The 19,130-nt window shown below is 33.2% G+C and overlaps 1 protein-coding gene across 2 annotated transcripts; it reads right to left on the reverse strand.

Annotated features, from left to right (window-relative positions):
* Nucleotides 1-1,833: 1,833 nt before the first annotated feature.
* On the reverse strand, nucleotides 1,834-10,450 carry LOC104894688 (magnesium dechelatase SGRL, chloroplastic). 2 transcript variants are annotated; one of them, XM_048643236.2, is made up of 5 exons: nucleotides 10,106-10,450; nucleotides 3,321-3,497; nucleotides 2,776-2,937; nucleotides 2,545-2,702; nucleotides 1,834-2,269 (listed from the first exon to the last, which is right to left on the reverse strand). In XM_048643236.2, exons 1-5 carry the CDS (start codon nucleotides 10,295-10,297, stop codon nucleotides 2,242-2,244), a joined length of 717 nt encoding a protein of 238 aa, XP_048499193.1. In that variant the 5' UTR covers nucleotides 10,298-10,450; the 3' UTR covers nucleotides 1,834-2,241. The 2 variants fall into 2 exon arrangements, with proteins under 2 accessions (XP_048499193.1, XP_010679284.1); XM_010680982.4 differs by having other exon boundaries at nucleotides 2,556-2,702; nucleotides 10,106-10,446.
* Nucleotides 10,451-19,130: the final 8,680 nt, after the last annotated feature.

Below are 19,130 nucleotides of genomic sequence, written 5' to 3' on the forward strand. Positions count from 1 at the left end.
AATAGGTTATATATAGAAAATAAATCAGGTGGGCGTGGAAAATCCACCTAGGTGATGGGCGGGTATAAGTGGGTAATGGATATCCACTTGGGTGGTGGAGCGGATGTGGGTATAACCTTATACCACGTGGGCGGAGGTGGATATGGAAACTTGTACCCGCCATGGTTGGCGGGTAGGTGGTGGATATGGAAAATTTAGGTGGAGGTGGGTGTGAATTTAGGGGTATCCGCATCCGCCCCGCCCATTTGCCATCCCTATCCCCAATCTAAGAAGACTGAGTTCAAATTTCCCCATGCTTGATTGTAGAGTCTGAAAGCTTCAAACTACACCTCTTCTGATAATCTAATTTTCCAAAACTAGAAATAACTAAATACTTGCTATCTAGTGCTTTTCTTGGACACTTTTCAATATTTAAAAGTACAAGTCTATTCACCCCTCAAAAAAAAGTACAAGTCTATTCTTATTAAAATGCTAAAGTATGTGGTGGAGAATTTTTTTTTTTTTTTTTTGGAATTTAAGGGGGTTAACAATCCTTCTTGTAGTATCCTTTTTCCCTCTAAATCTCTATTATATAAGCCAAGGGAGGAGGTGTGGTGTCCTTTTTTGAGGTGACTAAAATACCCTTAATGATCTAATTAATGGAATGAAAAAAATTACAAAAGCAAATCATTTAAAAATTCTCATTCCAACTTGTCATTTAAAATAAGTTTAAAATGGTATATGCATCAAATACTTCAATCAAAAATTAAATGGACAAAATATTTATACCTTATCAAAAAAGATGGCATACATAACGTGCACATGAAAAGTTTGAACATTCACTACCTTTGATACTCTTTAATTCAGTTAAACCAACTCATTATTTTTGTTCTTTCTGTTTAATATTCATTCACAAAAAATTAATGTTAACAATCACGCACAACCTTTTTATTTTTTTACATTAACGAATTCATATATCTAAATTCATCTAACTGTTGAATTTTTCACCAGGGCCGGCTATTAGGCTGTGCAAACAGCCCAATAGCATAGGGACCCCAATTTCTTAGGGCCCCAAATCTGGAATATAAAGAATATAATACATTTATGGCGCATAGTAAATCAACTATACAGGTTGGCAGAGTGGTCTTTGGTTTTATTACTCAAAGAATGGAGTCTTGAGCGCGCAGGTTCGACTCACCTCTCCAACATTTCTTACTTATTTCCTTTACTCTTTTTTTTTTAATTCTTTTTGGTATATTATTGGAATCTGAGCATGAGTTCCACTCATCTTCTCAACATTTCTTACTTCTCCACTTTTTTCTTTACTTTTTTTTTCAATTCTTTAACAGGTTCATATACTTCATCAAATTATCACATAAATCTTTTAGTACCTTTTCAGGGTGAGGTAGAAGAGTATTAATGTTATCTTTGTAATTAAGTAGAACATTATTAATAACTTGGTTCTATATTGAGTTGTTATATACGATTTTAAATGAGTTTGAGATTTTGAATTTTCAATTTGCAAGAACATAAATATATAATTGTAATATTATTAAAGTTTTTCATCATATAAGTTGCAAAAAAAATTATACTAAGGGCCTAATCCTAAGATTAGAACAGGGCCTTCAAAATGTTTAAGACGGCCCTGTTTTTCACATATAAGTTTAATCATAAATAAAGTACGAATGGAGTATCAAATAGAATAACAAATTTTGAAATTAACGCACGCATCGCGTGCATATGAAGGCTAGTTATTATAAAAGTGTGTTGTGGCACTTCTAGAAAAAGGGGTGAAGTATGTAACTTGAAGAGAAGAAGCATGATAATCAACAAAATCTAAGATAAAGCAACACGAAAACATAATATACATTATATACCACAAAAAAAAAATCAGCCATTGATCAATAAAATGAATCAATGAACAAATAGTCCAAGTAGCTCCAAGAATTGTATGTTTGATAAGTTCCGTAAGGGCACATGAAAAAAGAGAAGCTGAAACATCAAATTAAACCCCATGAATGTTAGTTTTTCCCAGCAACAAAAGCAAAGCATTGAACTCAGGCTTTCCCTACATCAACTAAGACTCATAGAGCTGGAATTGTTCATGTTGTAATATGGGTAAGAAGAATTGTATTTCCAATGAAGATTGTGTAATTTGCTGTACAAATGCAACTTATAGAAGAAAAGTAAAAAGAGCTTGTAGAAAGGATTTGGGACTCTCAAGTTTCGGCTGTTGCTGCAGAGTATTTGTGTCCTTCGCTGTTAACAGGCCCCGGACTTGATCCCCCATCTGGAAAACCAAAACATTGAAGTATCTCTGTAAGTATTCTTCCACACTTCAAACAAACTATAATATACAGACAACACTCCCTCGGTCCATATCTAATAGGCCACATTTGATTTGTAGTCGTTTTCAGAAAGAAATTGAGTTAAAATACTAGTCTTTCTTTAGTATTCAACAGTTAACAGAATATACATATATCTTAAGTTGTTGCATTTAGAAAGTGGCCTATTATTCAGAATTGGAGGGAGTAACAGCATTAAGAGTCGGAGAATCAATCAAGCATATGATTTACTTGTGAAGCATCCTTAAGAGGGCCCCAACACTCAATGCAATTGTATTTGGGGGAACTTGAATGGAAGTAAACCCATACAACGGCTTCCATAAGCTCTGGATGCTCCCTGAAGAGAGCTGAGTCTCCATAGAGAATAGCTTGAAGTACCTAAGAAGGGTAGAAGGTCAAGTTCAAAGATTTAATCATCATTGCGGAAATTCAAGTTGCTTAGATAACTAACCAAAGGGAGTTCCTTGGAGAAAATGTGATATCGTAGCTCAGCAACCAGATCACGTAAGAGGTTGTTAGGGCCGCTGACATAGCAGTGGACGACTAAACACATTTTCCCTTTCAAATTCTTCCACTCAGCAACTACATCATCCTTGCTGTACCATCCTTGCAACTGCAGGCTCAGAACAAAGATGTCCAAACAATTAATTCATTTCCATACCAGTACTTTAAGTGCTTAGATGAGTCTTCACATAGTATGTTATGTCCAAGACTATGTCAATTACACCTCTCAAATGCGGCACAACAATAAGGAGTGTTTTAACAACATTTTCTCAGATCTGACGTCATCAAAGATGATTGGTTTTTACCATATTTACGGGCGAGCTTCAAGACCTTTTGTCAAATTTAATCAGATCATGCAATAGAAAGATATTATAAAAGTAACGATACATAACAAAAATAGCTAGCAAGGATGTCAAGAAAGGGACACAATCATTTCATACTATGGGAAAAAAATTGATGAAATGGTCATTATGCATACCTTAAGGCGCATACCTGGTCAACATTGATGATGTTAGAGATGGTCAAGGTTAAATTTGCAGTGAAATCACAATGTGAGAGAATGTAGATTCTGGGCACAACTCTGGAGTAGTCATCAACTTCTTGTCCCATGAAATCCACCGTCAACTTTGATGCTTCAAACCTTGCTTGTGGACCCAAAATCCTAACAGCCTACCAAAATCAGGGATGCCCAAAGGAATTTTGGCGTTATCAAACCTTTCAAAGATGTAGACTACCACATGAATTTGGGAAGGGAGAGATCACATTTTTTATGATTCACATCAACAATATGTCTTATAATCCACATTCAAAAGTTTAAGCTTGGTTGAAGAGAATTGATTCAAGGGACTACACCGTGGCTTCTAAACCCCTATGGACCGTTTGGTAAGAAGTCATAAATGGTGGGAATGGTAATGCATTATAGTATAAATTTGTACTAGAAATCTAATGTCATTACCTATGGTGATGCTACTCCATCCCAAGATACCCATTTTTTTCCTAAAATCTCATTAATATCCATTACCACTTGGGAAGGTGGTATTGAGTGGTAATGGAAATTTATGAAGGAAAACTCATGTTTTGTGGTAAAGTTTCATTCCCACGATTATTGACATGAGAACTTCTTTACGAATTTACACTCAATTTCATTACCATTACCACTATTTATGACAACTAACCAAACGGACCGTAAATGATTTTGGTTTACTTAGCAGAGAAACCTATGGGTGTAGTGATATTTTTTCGGGTTTATGAGAAGGAATCTAGATCCACATCCCACTACCCGAGGACCCAGATACAACCCCTAGACATTTATACTAGTTACATTAGGTGACATTAACACAATTAATCAATCTTCTTCAAGCAAGTAGCCAAGTAAGTGGTTACTTTATACCCTAAAGGTGTGACTAGTTCATATAATAATATTTTCAACTGAACTTCCTACGTCTTGAAAATTTACCTCAATCTAAATAAACTTTCAGCTTTGGTTTCCACTATTCAGCTGAGAGGTACCTCCTAATAACTGCAAAGGTCTCATCGCAAGGCATGAACCACTCTATCGCCACAACCAATTCCTAGGGTAAATACCACCACTACTTATGGTATCTACCATGAGATCACCTTTATGAAGATTATAAAGCTGTAAATACTTTCTTAGTAGATTGTTGTTGTAATAAACAAGTTGAAACTCCTTGTAACTAACTTGTATTTTCTGTTAGCTAGTTTGTTAGCTAATGTTACTACAAAGGGAGAAACCCTTTCTCTCTCTTCTTTAATAACTAGAACTCTTCTTTCTCTCTATCAAAGTGAGTTTAGTTCTTTCTCTCATTCAATTCCATCTACAATATTCACATGGTATCAGAGCACATTTGATCAAATTTTCACAAACATTTCTTTGAAATTCTTGTTTTCCTCCGCTGAAATTCGCTTTGAATTCTGAAATTTTGCAACAATGGTGGAAACTTATACCAAATTCTGATTCTAGTGAACGATCTACTGGAGAATCTCACGTCAACAACATACATAATGTAAGTATTGCTTACAATGATCTGTTTTATGTCACTAGTTCTGATCAAACCGTCAACAAATTAGTTGCGGTTAATTTAAATGGAAGTAATTTTATTAGCTGGAAACTTAATGTGAAAAGAGCATTGATCGCGAAAAACAAATTAGGTTTTATTGAAGGAGCTATTATAAAACCTCATGAATCTGATAAAGACTTTAATCGTTGGATGCAATGTGATTATTTGGTGATTTGTTGGCTGATTAATTCAATGAATGAAAATATGGCTGAGAATTTAAATTTTGTTGAGAGTTCTGCTCAGCTATGCCATGACATTTGCGGATGCTTTGGTCAATCTAATGGACCTTTGATATATCAATTAAGACATGAATTAGACAATTTGAGACAAGATAATCAATCAATAATGGTGTATTATGGTAAATTGAAGAGATTTTGGGCCGAACTACAGAATTTGAGGAGCCTACCTTCTTGTACTTGTGGAATTCTTAGTAAATGTAGTTGTAGTTTTCTGAAACGTTTGGCTGATTTTGAAGCTGAAGAAAAGTTAATGCAGTTCTTACTAGGCCTTAATAGTGGCTTTGATAATGTTATTAGTAGCATACTTGCAATGGATCCATTGCCACCTTTAAGTAGAGCATTTTACTTGGTACAACAAATGGAGAAGCAAAAAGAAGTCAATAGCACAAATAGTGGTCCTGGTGTTCATGAAGTAAGTGCATTTGTTGCACAAAAGCATCAATCTTCTTCTTATCATAGGGATAAGTTCAAGAAAGATTGGAAGGACAAGCAAGATAGGTTTTGTGATTACTTGCAAGAAGTCAGGACATACTAAGGATGTATGTTTTAAGCTGAAAGGTTTTCCTCCTAATTGGTTCACTAAGAAGCAAAGTCCATCTGGTTCATCATCTAGAATAGTTGCTCATGTTCATACTGGAAGTGCCGATGATTACACAGAAGACAATCCTCTTGACTATGCTGCAGGGCCTTATTCTCATGACAATGCTGATAAGTGATAATGGTCATGATGCTGTCATGATGATGCAAAACACAATGCAGGTTGCAATGAAAGCTATGAAGGGCAAGCAGATTGTTGGAGAATCTTCCAACAATCATCATGGAGTTTATGCCAATTTTGAGATATAATTTCTGAAAACATGTCATCTTTCATGTCTGATGTTTGGATTATTGACTCCAGAGCCACAGATCATGTGACCTTTGATAATAACTTATTCACTCATAAGAAAACTTTGAGTAAAATGATTGAGGTTGGGCAGCCTGATGGCACTTGCTCTTATGTTTCTGAAATAGGAGACATTGTTATTTCTGCTAACTTGATAATTCAAAATGTGTTTTTTGTTCCTAGTTTTAGGCATAACTTGCTTTCTGTACGATAATTAATATCTACAATTGTAGTAGTTCAAATCCTCCTAGTGTCTTCTATAATTCTGCACATACTCAAATTCTAGTTGTTGGTCATAAATCCAAAGGATTATACTTACTACATTCATCTAGATCATCATCTCATCACTCATCTCAATCACATTCTTTTTATCCTATTGTCACAAATGTTGTTGTCACTAAACACTTCTAATTCAAAAATCACACCTAAAGTTTCTAAACAACCTCCTGAAGACATTGGTTGAATGCATGCCAGATTAGGTCACATTTCCATGTTAAAAATGAAACACCTTGGTTTAATTTCTTGTGATCATTAAGTGATTATTTATGTGAGATCTGTATTTTTGCTAAACACCACAAAGCTCCATTTAAGAGAAGTCTAAATAAAGCAAAATCCTGTTTTGACCTTGTTCATATTGACCTATGGGGTCCTTATAAAACCAAATTCATGTCTGGAGCCTCATACTTCTTGAACATTGATGATTACAGCTGGTGTATCTGGACATTTCTTTTGCACAATAAAATACAAGTGTACAAGATTGTAGCATCATTCTTCTTACAAACTGAAACACAATTCAACACCAAAATCAAGGCTATTAGATCTGATAATGGGGCAGAGATAAGAGCAATGCCTCAATCTTTCATGAACAAAGGGATTCTTCACCAAACTAGCATTGTAGGTAGACTTGAGTAAAATGGTCGTGTAGAGAGAAAACACAAACATTTGTTAAAGGTTGCTAGAGCTGTAAAATTCCATGCCAACTTACCTACTAAATTCTGGGGAGACTGTCTCCTCACAGCTACTTTTCTTATTAATCTCATGCCCTCTTGTGTCATAGATTGGCAAACTCCTTGTGAACTTTTGTTTCACAAAACCCCATATTACTCTATGTTAAAGGTATTTGGTTATCTATGCTTTGCTTATAACATGGATAGAGCAAAAGATAAGTTTAGTCCTAGAGCTAAAAAAATGCATTTTCATAGGGTACCCATTTGGATAGAAAGGCTATAAAGTGTATGACTTATATACTCACAAATGTTTCACCACCAGAGATGTGATTTTCCATGAAACTATATTTCCATTTCATTCTTCTAACACAATACAGTCTCCTGTTCCTACATCTTCCTGTGTAATTGATGATCCTTTGGTTATTTCATCTTCTCTTCATCAGCCTCAAACTTCTATTTCTTCCACCTCACTTGATCTTCCTAATGACACTCCTACTATTCATGTCTGCTCATAATAATGTACATCATTCTTCTTATGCTTCTGATACAAACTCATTTTCTAATAATAATTTTGTTCATTCATCCTCTTCTATTCATCATATTCTTGACTCCACTCATGTGTCAAATCCCATTTCCCACTCTTCTCATAATGATACTACTGTTGTTGTTCCATCTCTTGTTAGACAATCTCATAGAATATCAAAACCTCCTGCCAAATTAAAAGATTTCATTTGTCCTACTTTACCTATTTATTCCATTTCAAATTCTTTTCAAGCTAAGTCAATCATATTCCTTCATCTGAACCTACTTATATAAACAAGCTAGTATATTTCCTGAGTGGAAAGCGGCTATGCAGCAGGAATTAGAAGCACTTGATTAAATGATAATTGGCAGTTAGCTCAATTACCGGTAGGAAAAAGGGCTTTTGGCTCTAAATGGGTGTTTGAAATTAAACACAAAGCAGATGGTAGTATTGAGAGATATTAGGCTCGACTGTTGCTACTACTTATCAACAGGTTGAAGGTGAAGACTTCACTCATACTTTTTCACCTGTTGCTAAGCTTGCAACTGTTAGAGTTATCGTTTCACTTGCCACAATTTACATTTGGCCTCTTTGTCAATTGGACATCATAATGCTTTCCTCCATGGGTATTTAGAAGAGGAAGTTTATATGATATCTCGTCTTGGATATAAGAAAGCTAAATACAATGAATTATGTCATCTCAAAAGATCTTTGTCTGGTTTAAAACAAGCATCAAGACAATGGAATAAAGAACTTAGTAAATTCATTGTCTCTCATGCTCAAACAAGATTACTCCCTGTTTACAAGAGACTTAGAGGGAGAATTTATTGTCATACTTGTCTATGTGGATGACATGGTGCTCACTGGTGCATCTTAGTCTCAAATAAATGCAATGAAGCTTGCTTTAGATCAAGAGTTTAGTAGTTTACTATTAAAGACTTGGGTGAACTCAAGTACTTTATGGGTATTGAAGTAATTAGAAATGCTTCAGGAACCATGATTAGTCAAAGGAAATACATCAATGACATTATCAAGGACTTACACTGTGATAACTCAAAGCCTGTTTCTTCTCTTACCAAAGGGTTTGGGTCTTTCAAGGAGGTATTTTGGAAGAGCCTGAGCTTTACAAGAAGCTAGTTGGAAGACCCTTATAACTTAACATAACGAGGCCAGATTTATCATATGCCACACAGCACCTTAGTCAGTTTCTAAGCTGCCCCAGAAAGCCACATATGCAAGCAGCTATGTATGTGGTTAGATACCTCAAGAGCACACTCAACTTTGGTCTTTTTATTCTGCTAAAAATAATCTTTATTTAACTGCCTATAGTGATGCAGAATGGAGTACTTGCACTTTCAGTAACAGGTCTCTTAGTGCATATTGTATATTTATGGGTTCTCACTTAGTATCTTGGAAAACTAAAAAGCAAAAAAATGTGGGTAATTCATGTGCTGAGGCAGTATAGAAGCATGTCCAGCATGAGGTTGTTTGGTTAGAAGGCGCAAGACTTGAAAGTTTCTGTTCCTTTACCTATTCATTTACATTGTGATAACACTACTGCTGAACACATTGGTCAGAACCCGGTGTTTCACGAAAAAACTAAGCACCTAAAGAGAGATTGTCACTATGTACGTGAGCAAACTGAAGCTGGATTCTTACAGACTTGACATATCTCCAGTCAACATCAACTTGCAGATTTATTGACAAAAGCTCTTTCTGATCCTCACCATCATAATCTTGCTTCCAGGCTTGGACTTGTTGATCTCTCCCATGTCCGAGGGAAGGATATGAAGATTATAAAGTTGTAAATACTTTCTTAGTAGATTGTTGTTGTAATAAACAAGGTGTTACTACTTGTAACTAACTTATATTTTCTGTTAGCTAGTTTGTTAGCTACTGTTACTATAAAGGGACAAACCCTTTCTCTCTCTTCTGATACCACCAATATACCATCCTAAGACTTTGAATCACAACCATTTTATCTCTCAAGGATGAACATAGTCCATCTCATCAAACAGTTTAGTAAGAAAAGGACGCGAAGTTTAAGAAGAGCAATCGATGAAGGGGATGAGAGGAGGAGGAAATTTCGTCATTCGAGTACTAATTGTCTTCGGACCTAATGAAACACGATACGCACTGAAAAATTCACTTATTAGTTTTTGAACACATCTCTCGTCTCCTCAGGCCTCATCACTCACCTCTTCTTTTCATCACAATTTCCACAATAATTTATTTGGTACCCATTTACCCCAGTTGGTTGATCATAGTGAGGTTTAAATTTTTTAAAGTATGGTAATCTGTTCTTAAGCCTGGGACAGAATCTACTTAAATGTACAGGAGAAGAAATTGGGTCAAAATGTCCTTAAATTACTCTTCTTTTCTAAGTTCTTGCTCCTGAGTTTTGAAACTCTGAACATCAAAAAATTCAACATTTCTCTCATCACATTTCTAGAAACATCTTCAGAATCAAATTACAGGTGAAATCTCTCACATTTTTTTGCAAAATTCAACAGCATAAATATAACCCCACAAATTACAAGCAATAAATAAAGAAACAAGTAACATTAAAATAAAATTTGAAAGGAAGATTATAAGAAGAAAGTATACCTCAGAAATAAGGGCATTTTTGTAGGGAACTCCACCTTTGGTAAGTGAAGAAAGAACAGGAGTAAAATGCGGACTCTTAATCTTAGTCCCAGAACAAAAACAAAAGCTAATTTTACTTCTACTTGTATTTGTAGTGCTGCAAATATATTTGGTGGATGAAAGTGAAAATGCACAAGTCCAGTTACTGGCCATGGAAGCACATCAATTTTCTCTGCCCTCTTCTCTTCATGCTTCACATCTAACCACCATTGCCATCAAACAGATTACAAAGACAGAGAAGAAAAAGAAGAGGGATTGAAGTTTGTAACTTTGTATGTGGATGTGTTGAATTGAAATGGGAGAAATGTGGGAATGCTGAATGTGGACGTGGGATACATTGTCCCCACCATGGAATCCATCTGACTTTGCTCTACCACTCGTTCGTTTTTCTTTTTTTCCTTTTTTTTCCCTTTTTTTTAATAAAGTGAAGAGAGGAGTTTGTTAGTTGAGATTCCACGAACCACTTTACATGTGATGAGTTAAGGAATTTGGCTATGGTTGCAAATTTATTGATCAACTCGAATTTGACTCGATCAAAATTTGATTCGAGTTAACTCGAGCTCGTTCGATTGAGTTCAAAACTCGATAACTTTGAACGCAATTCAATTGTTTTCGATCCATTTCTCTTTGAAATGAAAAGAAGATATAAAGAAAAGAAGATATAATGATAAAATGCTTAAAATTCAAGGTAAAGCGAAACGTTAAACAAGGTGCTCATTAACAGCTCGACTCGACTGGAAACTTAGCGAGCACGAGTCGAGCAATCTTCTGCTCGTGATCGACTCGCTCGATTAGCACCCCTAAGTTAGGTTATGTTCTTTTGGACTGAATTAATGAAAATTCAATTTGATTCAGTTCAATTCAGTTAGGCTCCTTCTCACAATGTTAATTTAGTTTAGACAAACTAAATTCTGTTATGTTCAATTCAGACAAATTAAGTTTAATTCGGATAGATTAATTTAAGTCAAGTTCAGTTCATTTCAAAAGAACATAGCTTATCCTATTACCATTGATACTAAGGTGAACCTCGTTTGGGTTTGTAAGTTCAAACTCTTGCACTTAGAAATTATTTTCCATGGACATGACGTAAAAACTATTATAGCTATTATGTATTTGCTTAAGGTCGATTTTACAGGTTGTTTACTCGTATTATTATCATTTAGTAAGCTTGAGGTCAATTTTGCAGTAATTTCTTATATTTTATTTTTACTCCTCTTTTTCATAATAAGTTTGGAAACCGTAAGACGCTCACTTTCTCTATAACACCCCGTCCTTCTACAACTAAAAATACTTAATAGTTACTGTTTAAAATTAACTAAAAGACGTTAGCGGAAGTAACGTCGGGACGGATATTGTAACACCCCATAACTTTCACTCCTAGTTTTTCGCAAAAATTTTCCCTAATACTATTATTTACTTTAAATTAATGATTTCGATTTTTATAAATTAATGGGAGCCGGAATATTTTTATTATTTGATGTACTTATGTGATTTATATTTATATTTATAATTTAATTTTTTAATTTTATTTTATTTTTTTGTTATTAATTATTTTTAAGTTTAGATGCGATTTAGTAATTTATCAATTTATCGCGTAACAGACCTTTTGTCACTTGGGTTGTTGATGAAATGGGTCGAAAATTTTTGTGCGCTTGGAAAATGGGGCAGTCGACCTTATGGTGGAGAATAGAAGATATTTCTTTCTTTGATTTGTTGTCTTTTCACATTTCTTTAATCCCTCATAACATCCATCATAAATCATCATTTAAACCCTTTGATTATCCTTTTATAACCACCAAAAATTATGACTAAACTCAAAATAATATTGCTACCATTCTACTTCATTTCATTCGGCCATTTCAAGTCTCTCTCTAAATTTTCTACTTCTTTTTTGTTCTCATCAAATTGTTCTTAATATTTTCTACTTGCCTAATCATCGTTCGTGGTGCCTTGGGGTTTAAAGAGGACGTGGATTGCATGCATAGCACGAGAATATCTCAGTATAATCATCTCTCCTCCTATGTTCCAAGTAACTAGTAGTTATCTTAGAACGCTAGAGATTAGAGTATATATATTTCGGTAGTAGATTAATTCGTTAGGAAAATTGTTTTAATTATATTTTTATACGAAATTATTGAAGAAAAATTATGAGAACGTTCATTTTGTGTACTGTGTGTATATTATCTGCAGAAATATAATTTTTTCTTGACTTTTCCTATTTAAATAATTAAATCGGTTATTTGTGTGTTTATAAATTAATTATGAAATAATTAGTATATGTGATTTTTAATTACTGAAATTATTTTTACTAAGGTTTATTATGTGTGTAGTATGTATTTTATTTATTATAATAATTTATTGTTTACCGTTTTCATGCTTAATTAATTAAATTCTCTATTTATGCATTTTTGTTGTTATGAGTAAATAATTCATGAATATTATAAATTAAGGCCAAAAAATATATTTCTTTGCACAATCAGTTGTGCCGTGAGTGTATGCATGTTTTGTGAATATATGGTAATTTTTGTGCGTTTATTTATAATTTGAAGTATTTTATTTGCTTTATTGAGTAATATGGAACTACTTTTGAGGTCCAAAAATTTGAAATAAATTTATTAATGTTATATTAAGAAAATGAAAATATTATGTTAATTTTTATAAGAATTTAGAGTTTGGTTTTAATTATCAAATAATTCTTATTAAGTTTATTCATTTAATTATTATGAGAATATTAATCTGGTTTAAGTGAGTCTTTTTGCATTCTTTTGATAGTTGATGACTTATGTTGTTATTGTCATAATTATTTGTCATTATTTTTACGTTCGTTATTATAACAAGTGATTAATTATTTACGTTTATTTGAGTTACTGAATAATCGGTTAATTTAATCTTGTTCTTTTAGTAGCGTCATACGACGCACCTAGATAGATCAGACGCGGTTTTCTGGTGTGTTAGATGCACAGTAGTGGCGCGGGGGGGCAAGCTCATGCGATGAGCGCGTGTTATTCTGGTCTGTTGTTTGTTGTGCGTATTATGTTGTATTATTCGAACGAATTCAAATGTATGCGTAATATTTATGTTTGCTAGTTATTATTGTTGTTTGGGAATTAACTTTATTTAACAATATTTAATGTTATATAACTCTTTATATGTCTTTACTTGTGCTTAAATTGTACAAAATAATATTTGTTGTTTTAAGTGATCATTGTAAAGCTTATGAGTTATTCCTTTGAGAAATTGTGGAGAAGTTTTGAAGAGTTTTTGCTATCTATTTATGATTTGTGGGTATAAGGTCGTGTGGCATCACTTTTGACGAATATTATTGAGATGAATTGTATTTTTAAGATATTTATGATTTTATTTGAGAAAAGAACATCCGGTGGGATAGGCGTAGTCCCCGGTGAAAAACATGCCAACCACCTAGGTTGCGATCTAGGGTTAAAGTTGGATTATTTGTTGTCGTCCGAGAGGACAAGGAATGCTACGTGTACTACTCCGCATCGGGAGTTTGGTCATTTTAAATACTGACATTGTGAGAAGGAGCCTAACTGAATCGAATTGAATTTTCATTAATTCCGTACAAAAGAACATAACCTAACTTAGGGGTGCTAATCGAGCGAGTCGATCACGAGCAGAGACACTAGGCGTTAGCTTCTTCAACATTAAAAAATCTCATTTCTTGTTGTTCTGTTCCGACCATGATTACCGGCAATCGGAAGCTCATATTCAAAATCGATTCAGTCAAAGTTAATACCAAGATATACTCAACGTACTTTCAAATTTTCAGAACAATCTAACGGTTAGATCTCCGGATATGGTCATTGTCGTGAAGGTGTGAGAAGAAAAATGGGGTATTATCTGATGCGTTAGATGCACAGTAGTGGCGTGGAGGGCAAGCTCCTGCGCTGAGCGCGTGTTATTCTGGTCTGTTGTTTGTTGTGCGTATTTTGTTGTGGTATTATTCGAACAAATTCTATTGTATGCGTAATATTTATGTTTGCTGGTTATTATTGCTGTTTGGGAATTAACTTTATTTAACAATATTTAATGTTATATAACTCTTTATATGTCTTTAGTTGTGCTTAAACTGTAAAAAGAATATTTGTTGCTTTAAGTGATCATTGTAAAGCTTATGAGTTATTCCTTTGAGAAAGTGTGGAGAAGTTTTGAAGAGATTGCTATCTATTTATGATTTGTGGGTATAAGGCCGTGTGGCATCACTTTTGACGAATATTATTGAGATGAATTGTACTTTTAAGATATTTATGATTTTATTTGAGAAAAGAACATCCGGTGGGATAGACATAGTCCTCGGTGAAAAACATGCCAACCACCTAGGTTGCGATCTAGGGTTAAAGTTGGATTAATTGTTCTCGTCCGAGCGAACAAGGAATGCTACGTGTACTACCCCGCATCGGGAGTTTGGTCATTTTAAATATTGACATTGTGAGAAGGAGCCTAACTGAATTGAACTAAAGCGAATTGAATTTTCATTAATTCAGTCGAAAAGAACATAACCTAACTTAGGGGTACTAATCGAGCGAGTCGATCACGAGTAGAGACACTAGGCGTTAGCTTCTTCAACATTGAAAAATCTCATTTCTTGCTGTTCTGTTCCGATCATGATTACCGACGATCGGAAGCTCATATTCAAAATCACTTCAGTCAAAGTTAATACCAAGATATACTCAACGTACTTTCCAAAATTTCAGAACGATCTAACAGTTAAATCTCCAGATATGGTCATTTTCGTGAAGATTTGAGAAGAAAAATGAGGTATTATCTGATGCGTTAGATGCACAGTAGTGGTGCGGAGGGCAAGCTCCTGTGCTGAGCGTGTGTTATTCTGGTCTATTGTTTGTTGTGCGTATTATGTTGTGGTATTATTCGAACGAATTCAAATGTATGCATAATATTTATGTTTGTTGGTGATTATTGTTGTTTAGGGAATTAACTTTATTTAACGATATTTAATGTTATATAACTGTTTATATGTCTTTATGTGTGCTTAAACTGTACAAAAGAATACTTGTTGTTTTAAGTGATCATTGTAAAGCTTATGAGTTATTCTTTTGAGAAAGTGTGGATAAGTTTTGAAGAGATTTTGCTATCTATTTATGATTTGTGGGTATAAGGTCGTGTGGCATCACTTTTGACGAATATTATTGAGATGAATTTTATTTTTGAGATATTCATTATTTTATTTGAGAAAAGAACATCTGGTGGGATAGACGTAGTCTCCGCTGAAAAACATGTCAACCACCTAGGTTGCGATCTAGGGGTAAAGTTGGATTAATTGTTGTCGTCCGAGAGGACAAGGAATGCTACGTGTACTACCCCGCATCGGGAGTTTGGTCATTTTAACATTGACATTAGGAGAAGGAGCCTATTTGAATTGAACTAAATCGAATTGAATTTTTATTAATTCAGTCCAAAAGACCTTAACCTAAATTAGGGGTGCTAATAATCGAGCGAGTCGATCACGAGCAGAGACACTAGGCGTTAGTTTCTTGAACAGTGAAAAATCTCATTTCTTGTTGTTCTGTTCCGACCATGATTACCGGTGATCGGATGCTCATATTCAAAATCGCTTCAGTCAAAATTAATATCAAGATATACTCAACGTACTTTCAAAATTTCAGAACGGTCTAACGATTAAATCTCCGGATATGGTCATTTTCGTGAAGGTGTGAGAAGAAAATCGGGTTGAATTTTTCTCTTCTTTTCCTTTTCTCTTCCTCTTCTCTCTTTTCTTTGAAAATGACGAGGGTTAATGAAGAATGGTGGTAAATTTCTTATTAATATCAGAATCTTTGCAAAGAAAATGGAAGGTTTAAGAGAGTTTTAATGATGGATCAAAATGGGGTTACAAAGGAGTTCAAAGAGACACCAATGATAAACACAACTCTTCACTCTCCTTTACTCCATAATTTCTTATTTTCGACCAGCATGACACGCCACATTTGGTGCAACATTTGATCACTCAAGTCGGTCCAACAATGTTATGAAAACGCTACGCGACAAAATCGCATACTAAACGCCTAAATAAATAACAAAACTAATATAACCTTTATAATAATTAACTAAAACTTTAAATTAAATATATATAAATATAACACAACATATAAAAATATACACATTTTCAAAACACGTTCAAAAAAAATTTAAATAATAAATGATATAATTTTGACAGAAAAATACTCCCTCTGTTTTTTTTTTATCATTCTCACTTTTCTGTGCGCGTCTCCCAATGCACGTTTTAAAACTTAAATATCTTTCATTATATATTAGTAAAAATTATAACGATTGAATATTAATAAAGTACTAATTGAGACGAATCAAACAAGACCCCACATGACTATGTTTTTTCTTATAAATTGAGAACATTTGAGAAGATTCTCTCTATGCATGAATAGTGTCAAGATTCCAAGTGAGAAAGATAAAAAAAAAACAGAGGGAGTACTATTTAAAGGCAAATAAACGTGAAAACAACTATTACAACATAAACAAAAATTATAAATTATATTTAGATATATTAACCAATAATATGACTTTAAAAGTAAGATAGCAATGTATTTTTATACGGTTTAAAATAAAAGCTCACGTGAAAATAATTTAATTAAATCATAAAAACAAATAAATAAGAAACAAACGATAACAAAGACATTAAAGTAGATTTTAGAAATATTAAATTTTAAGAATAATACATAAACAACATCAGATTCAACAAAATCACAAACGAGTTGATGGAATCACCCATTATAGCTTTAAATATCAACTTAATAACCTAAATTTCATAAATAGTATTGTTGGAGTACAAGGTGACACTCCAGAAGGGGGAGGCGTTGAATTGAGTGATTAAATTTAATCGTTTTTCGCAAAAACTTTGATATAGCACTGTGTTATTCGCTCGTAATTCTCTGATTTGTGTTTTTGTGAAAACTAACTTGTAACTCAATATGAAATCAACGAATTCAAATAATAGACACTAGAAATAACGTGGTTCAATCTCACCTATGAGATCTATATCCACACAAACAAACTCTTTTATTATTTGAATCCTAAAATATCAAACTCTTAATACACTACGATTCCCCCACTACTAACTCTAGTAGTGCTCCCCAACACTTAACCCTAAGTACTCTCTATAATGATAGAAATTACAGAAAGAATAATGATGAGATCTACTCTCTATAATGATAGAAATTACAGAAAGAATAATGATTCCTCAAAAGCATGCTTCTTATTCAAGCAAATAGAGGATCGTTACAATCGTTGTTTAGAAACCTAGACTGACTCGAACTCTGTGCTATACTCTGTGCCTTAGGAAACAGTTTTCGTTTCTCGAAATCTCCGATTATTTTATCTGAAAATGTGAGTTATGAAACTGAGTTTTATCCCTTATATAGCCTATTATCTGAATGAAAATCCTTCTCTAAGTGATATTATCTTTTACTCCTAAGATCTTTCAAAAAAAAAAATCTTTTACTCCTAAGATTAAGGGATAAAACTTTTTCCTTTAAGAAAAACAATCTTTATCTTTTTATAACTTCATCTTTATCTTTAACCCTTATAAGATAAGTTTTCTCAAACCAATGTTTATCTAAAACTTGATAACCAAATTCTTTTATTTTATTAAAACTCCTTTTGTTTTCGAAATTCTTTTATTAAACGTTTTCCTTTAAATCGATTTTTACAAAATCCTTTTCCTTTTTCAAATCGGTTTTTTATAAAATCCTTTTTTAAAAACGTGTTCTTTGATATCTTAATTTTGAAACTAAGATAAAAGATATATGAAATTAATATGCCTACTTATTTTCTTAACTCTGAGAAAATAAATAACCATTCTAATTTCACATTTCTAATTTTAGCACAAAGTTTAGCACAAGGTTCCAATACTTTACATTACATAATTAAGAGTGTAACAAAATCTAAGCTTCCATATCTTCAAGTTCTTCAATCTTTCACGAACGTCTAGTCTTCATGGCTTTCTTAGATCAATGTTACACTCATACAAGTTATGGCACAAATCGTTTATCATCATCAAAATAAAATTGACTTAGATTAACAACAAGTATAAACTTATCAAATTGATAATGAAGTCCAGGAATCACCCATGATTACTTGTATCAATTCAAATAAGCTAAATAATGAAAATAAGTATAAATTTATAAGTATATACAAAACTTACCAAATTAACATTCAAGTCAAAGAATTTCCCTTTATGACCTTTATCAACTCAAAGTCTCAAAAAAGTCAAGTTTAAAATAATAAAACTCATGATAAATATTTAATAAACACAATAATATTCAAATGCTAAGTAAAAACAAACTTTTATATTTCCTTCGTTATGTTTTAAATGAAACATTGGGTGAAATGCCACTAGTCATTGATCAATTTTGACTTCAATTTATCGCTATTATATAAAGAAGAATATAGTCAAGTGGGATATTGTTAGATTCATCTCGATGCATACTATCAAATTACTCCCTCCGTTCTCTTTTGTTCTTCGTATTTAGAATAAGGGGAGGAACCAATGCAACATTAAATGTTTGGTTAGATTCCCCTCATATAAGGAGAGAGAAATTAATAATAAAAAAAAGAGATTCTATCACTTTCTCTTTACCCATGAAAATAATATTTGCTTCCATTTTCCTAACCTTAGCTTTAATCTTTTCGTCATCATCAGTTTCAAAACAACAAATAAATTTACAAACTGATTTTGCTATTATCTTAAATCATATTCGAATTCCAAAACTTGAAAATTATACATAAATTCCTCAGACGAATATTTCTATATCCTTGATTTTGCTTCGAAACCATTTTTTTTTAATTTCCTCACAATTATACATACAAAAAAGGGACAAATCCTTGATTTTTCTATTCCCCAATTTGCTTCAAATAAGCCCAACAATGGTATTCTTCTCCCTCCTATGATACGACAATTGACAATGCAACCATTCCTTCTCGTCAGCCTAAATGCTGC

Source organism: Beta vulgaris, chromosome 1, assembly GCF_026745355.1.
Source record: "Beta vulgaris subsp. vulgaris cultivar EL10 chromosome 1, EL10.2, whole genome shotgun sequence".
NCBI lineage: Eukaryota > Viridiplantae > Streptophyta > Magnoliopsida > Caryophyllales > Amaranthaceae > Beta > Beta vulgaris.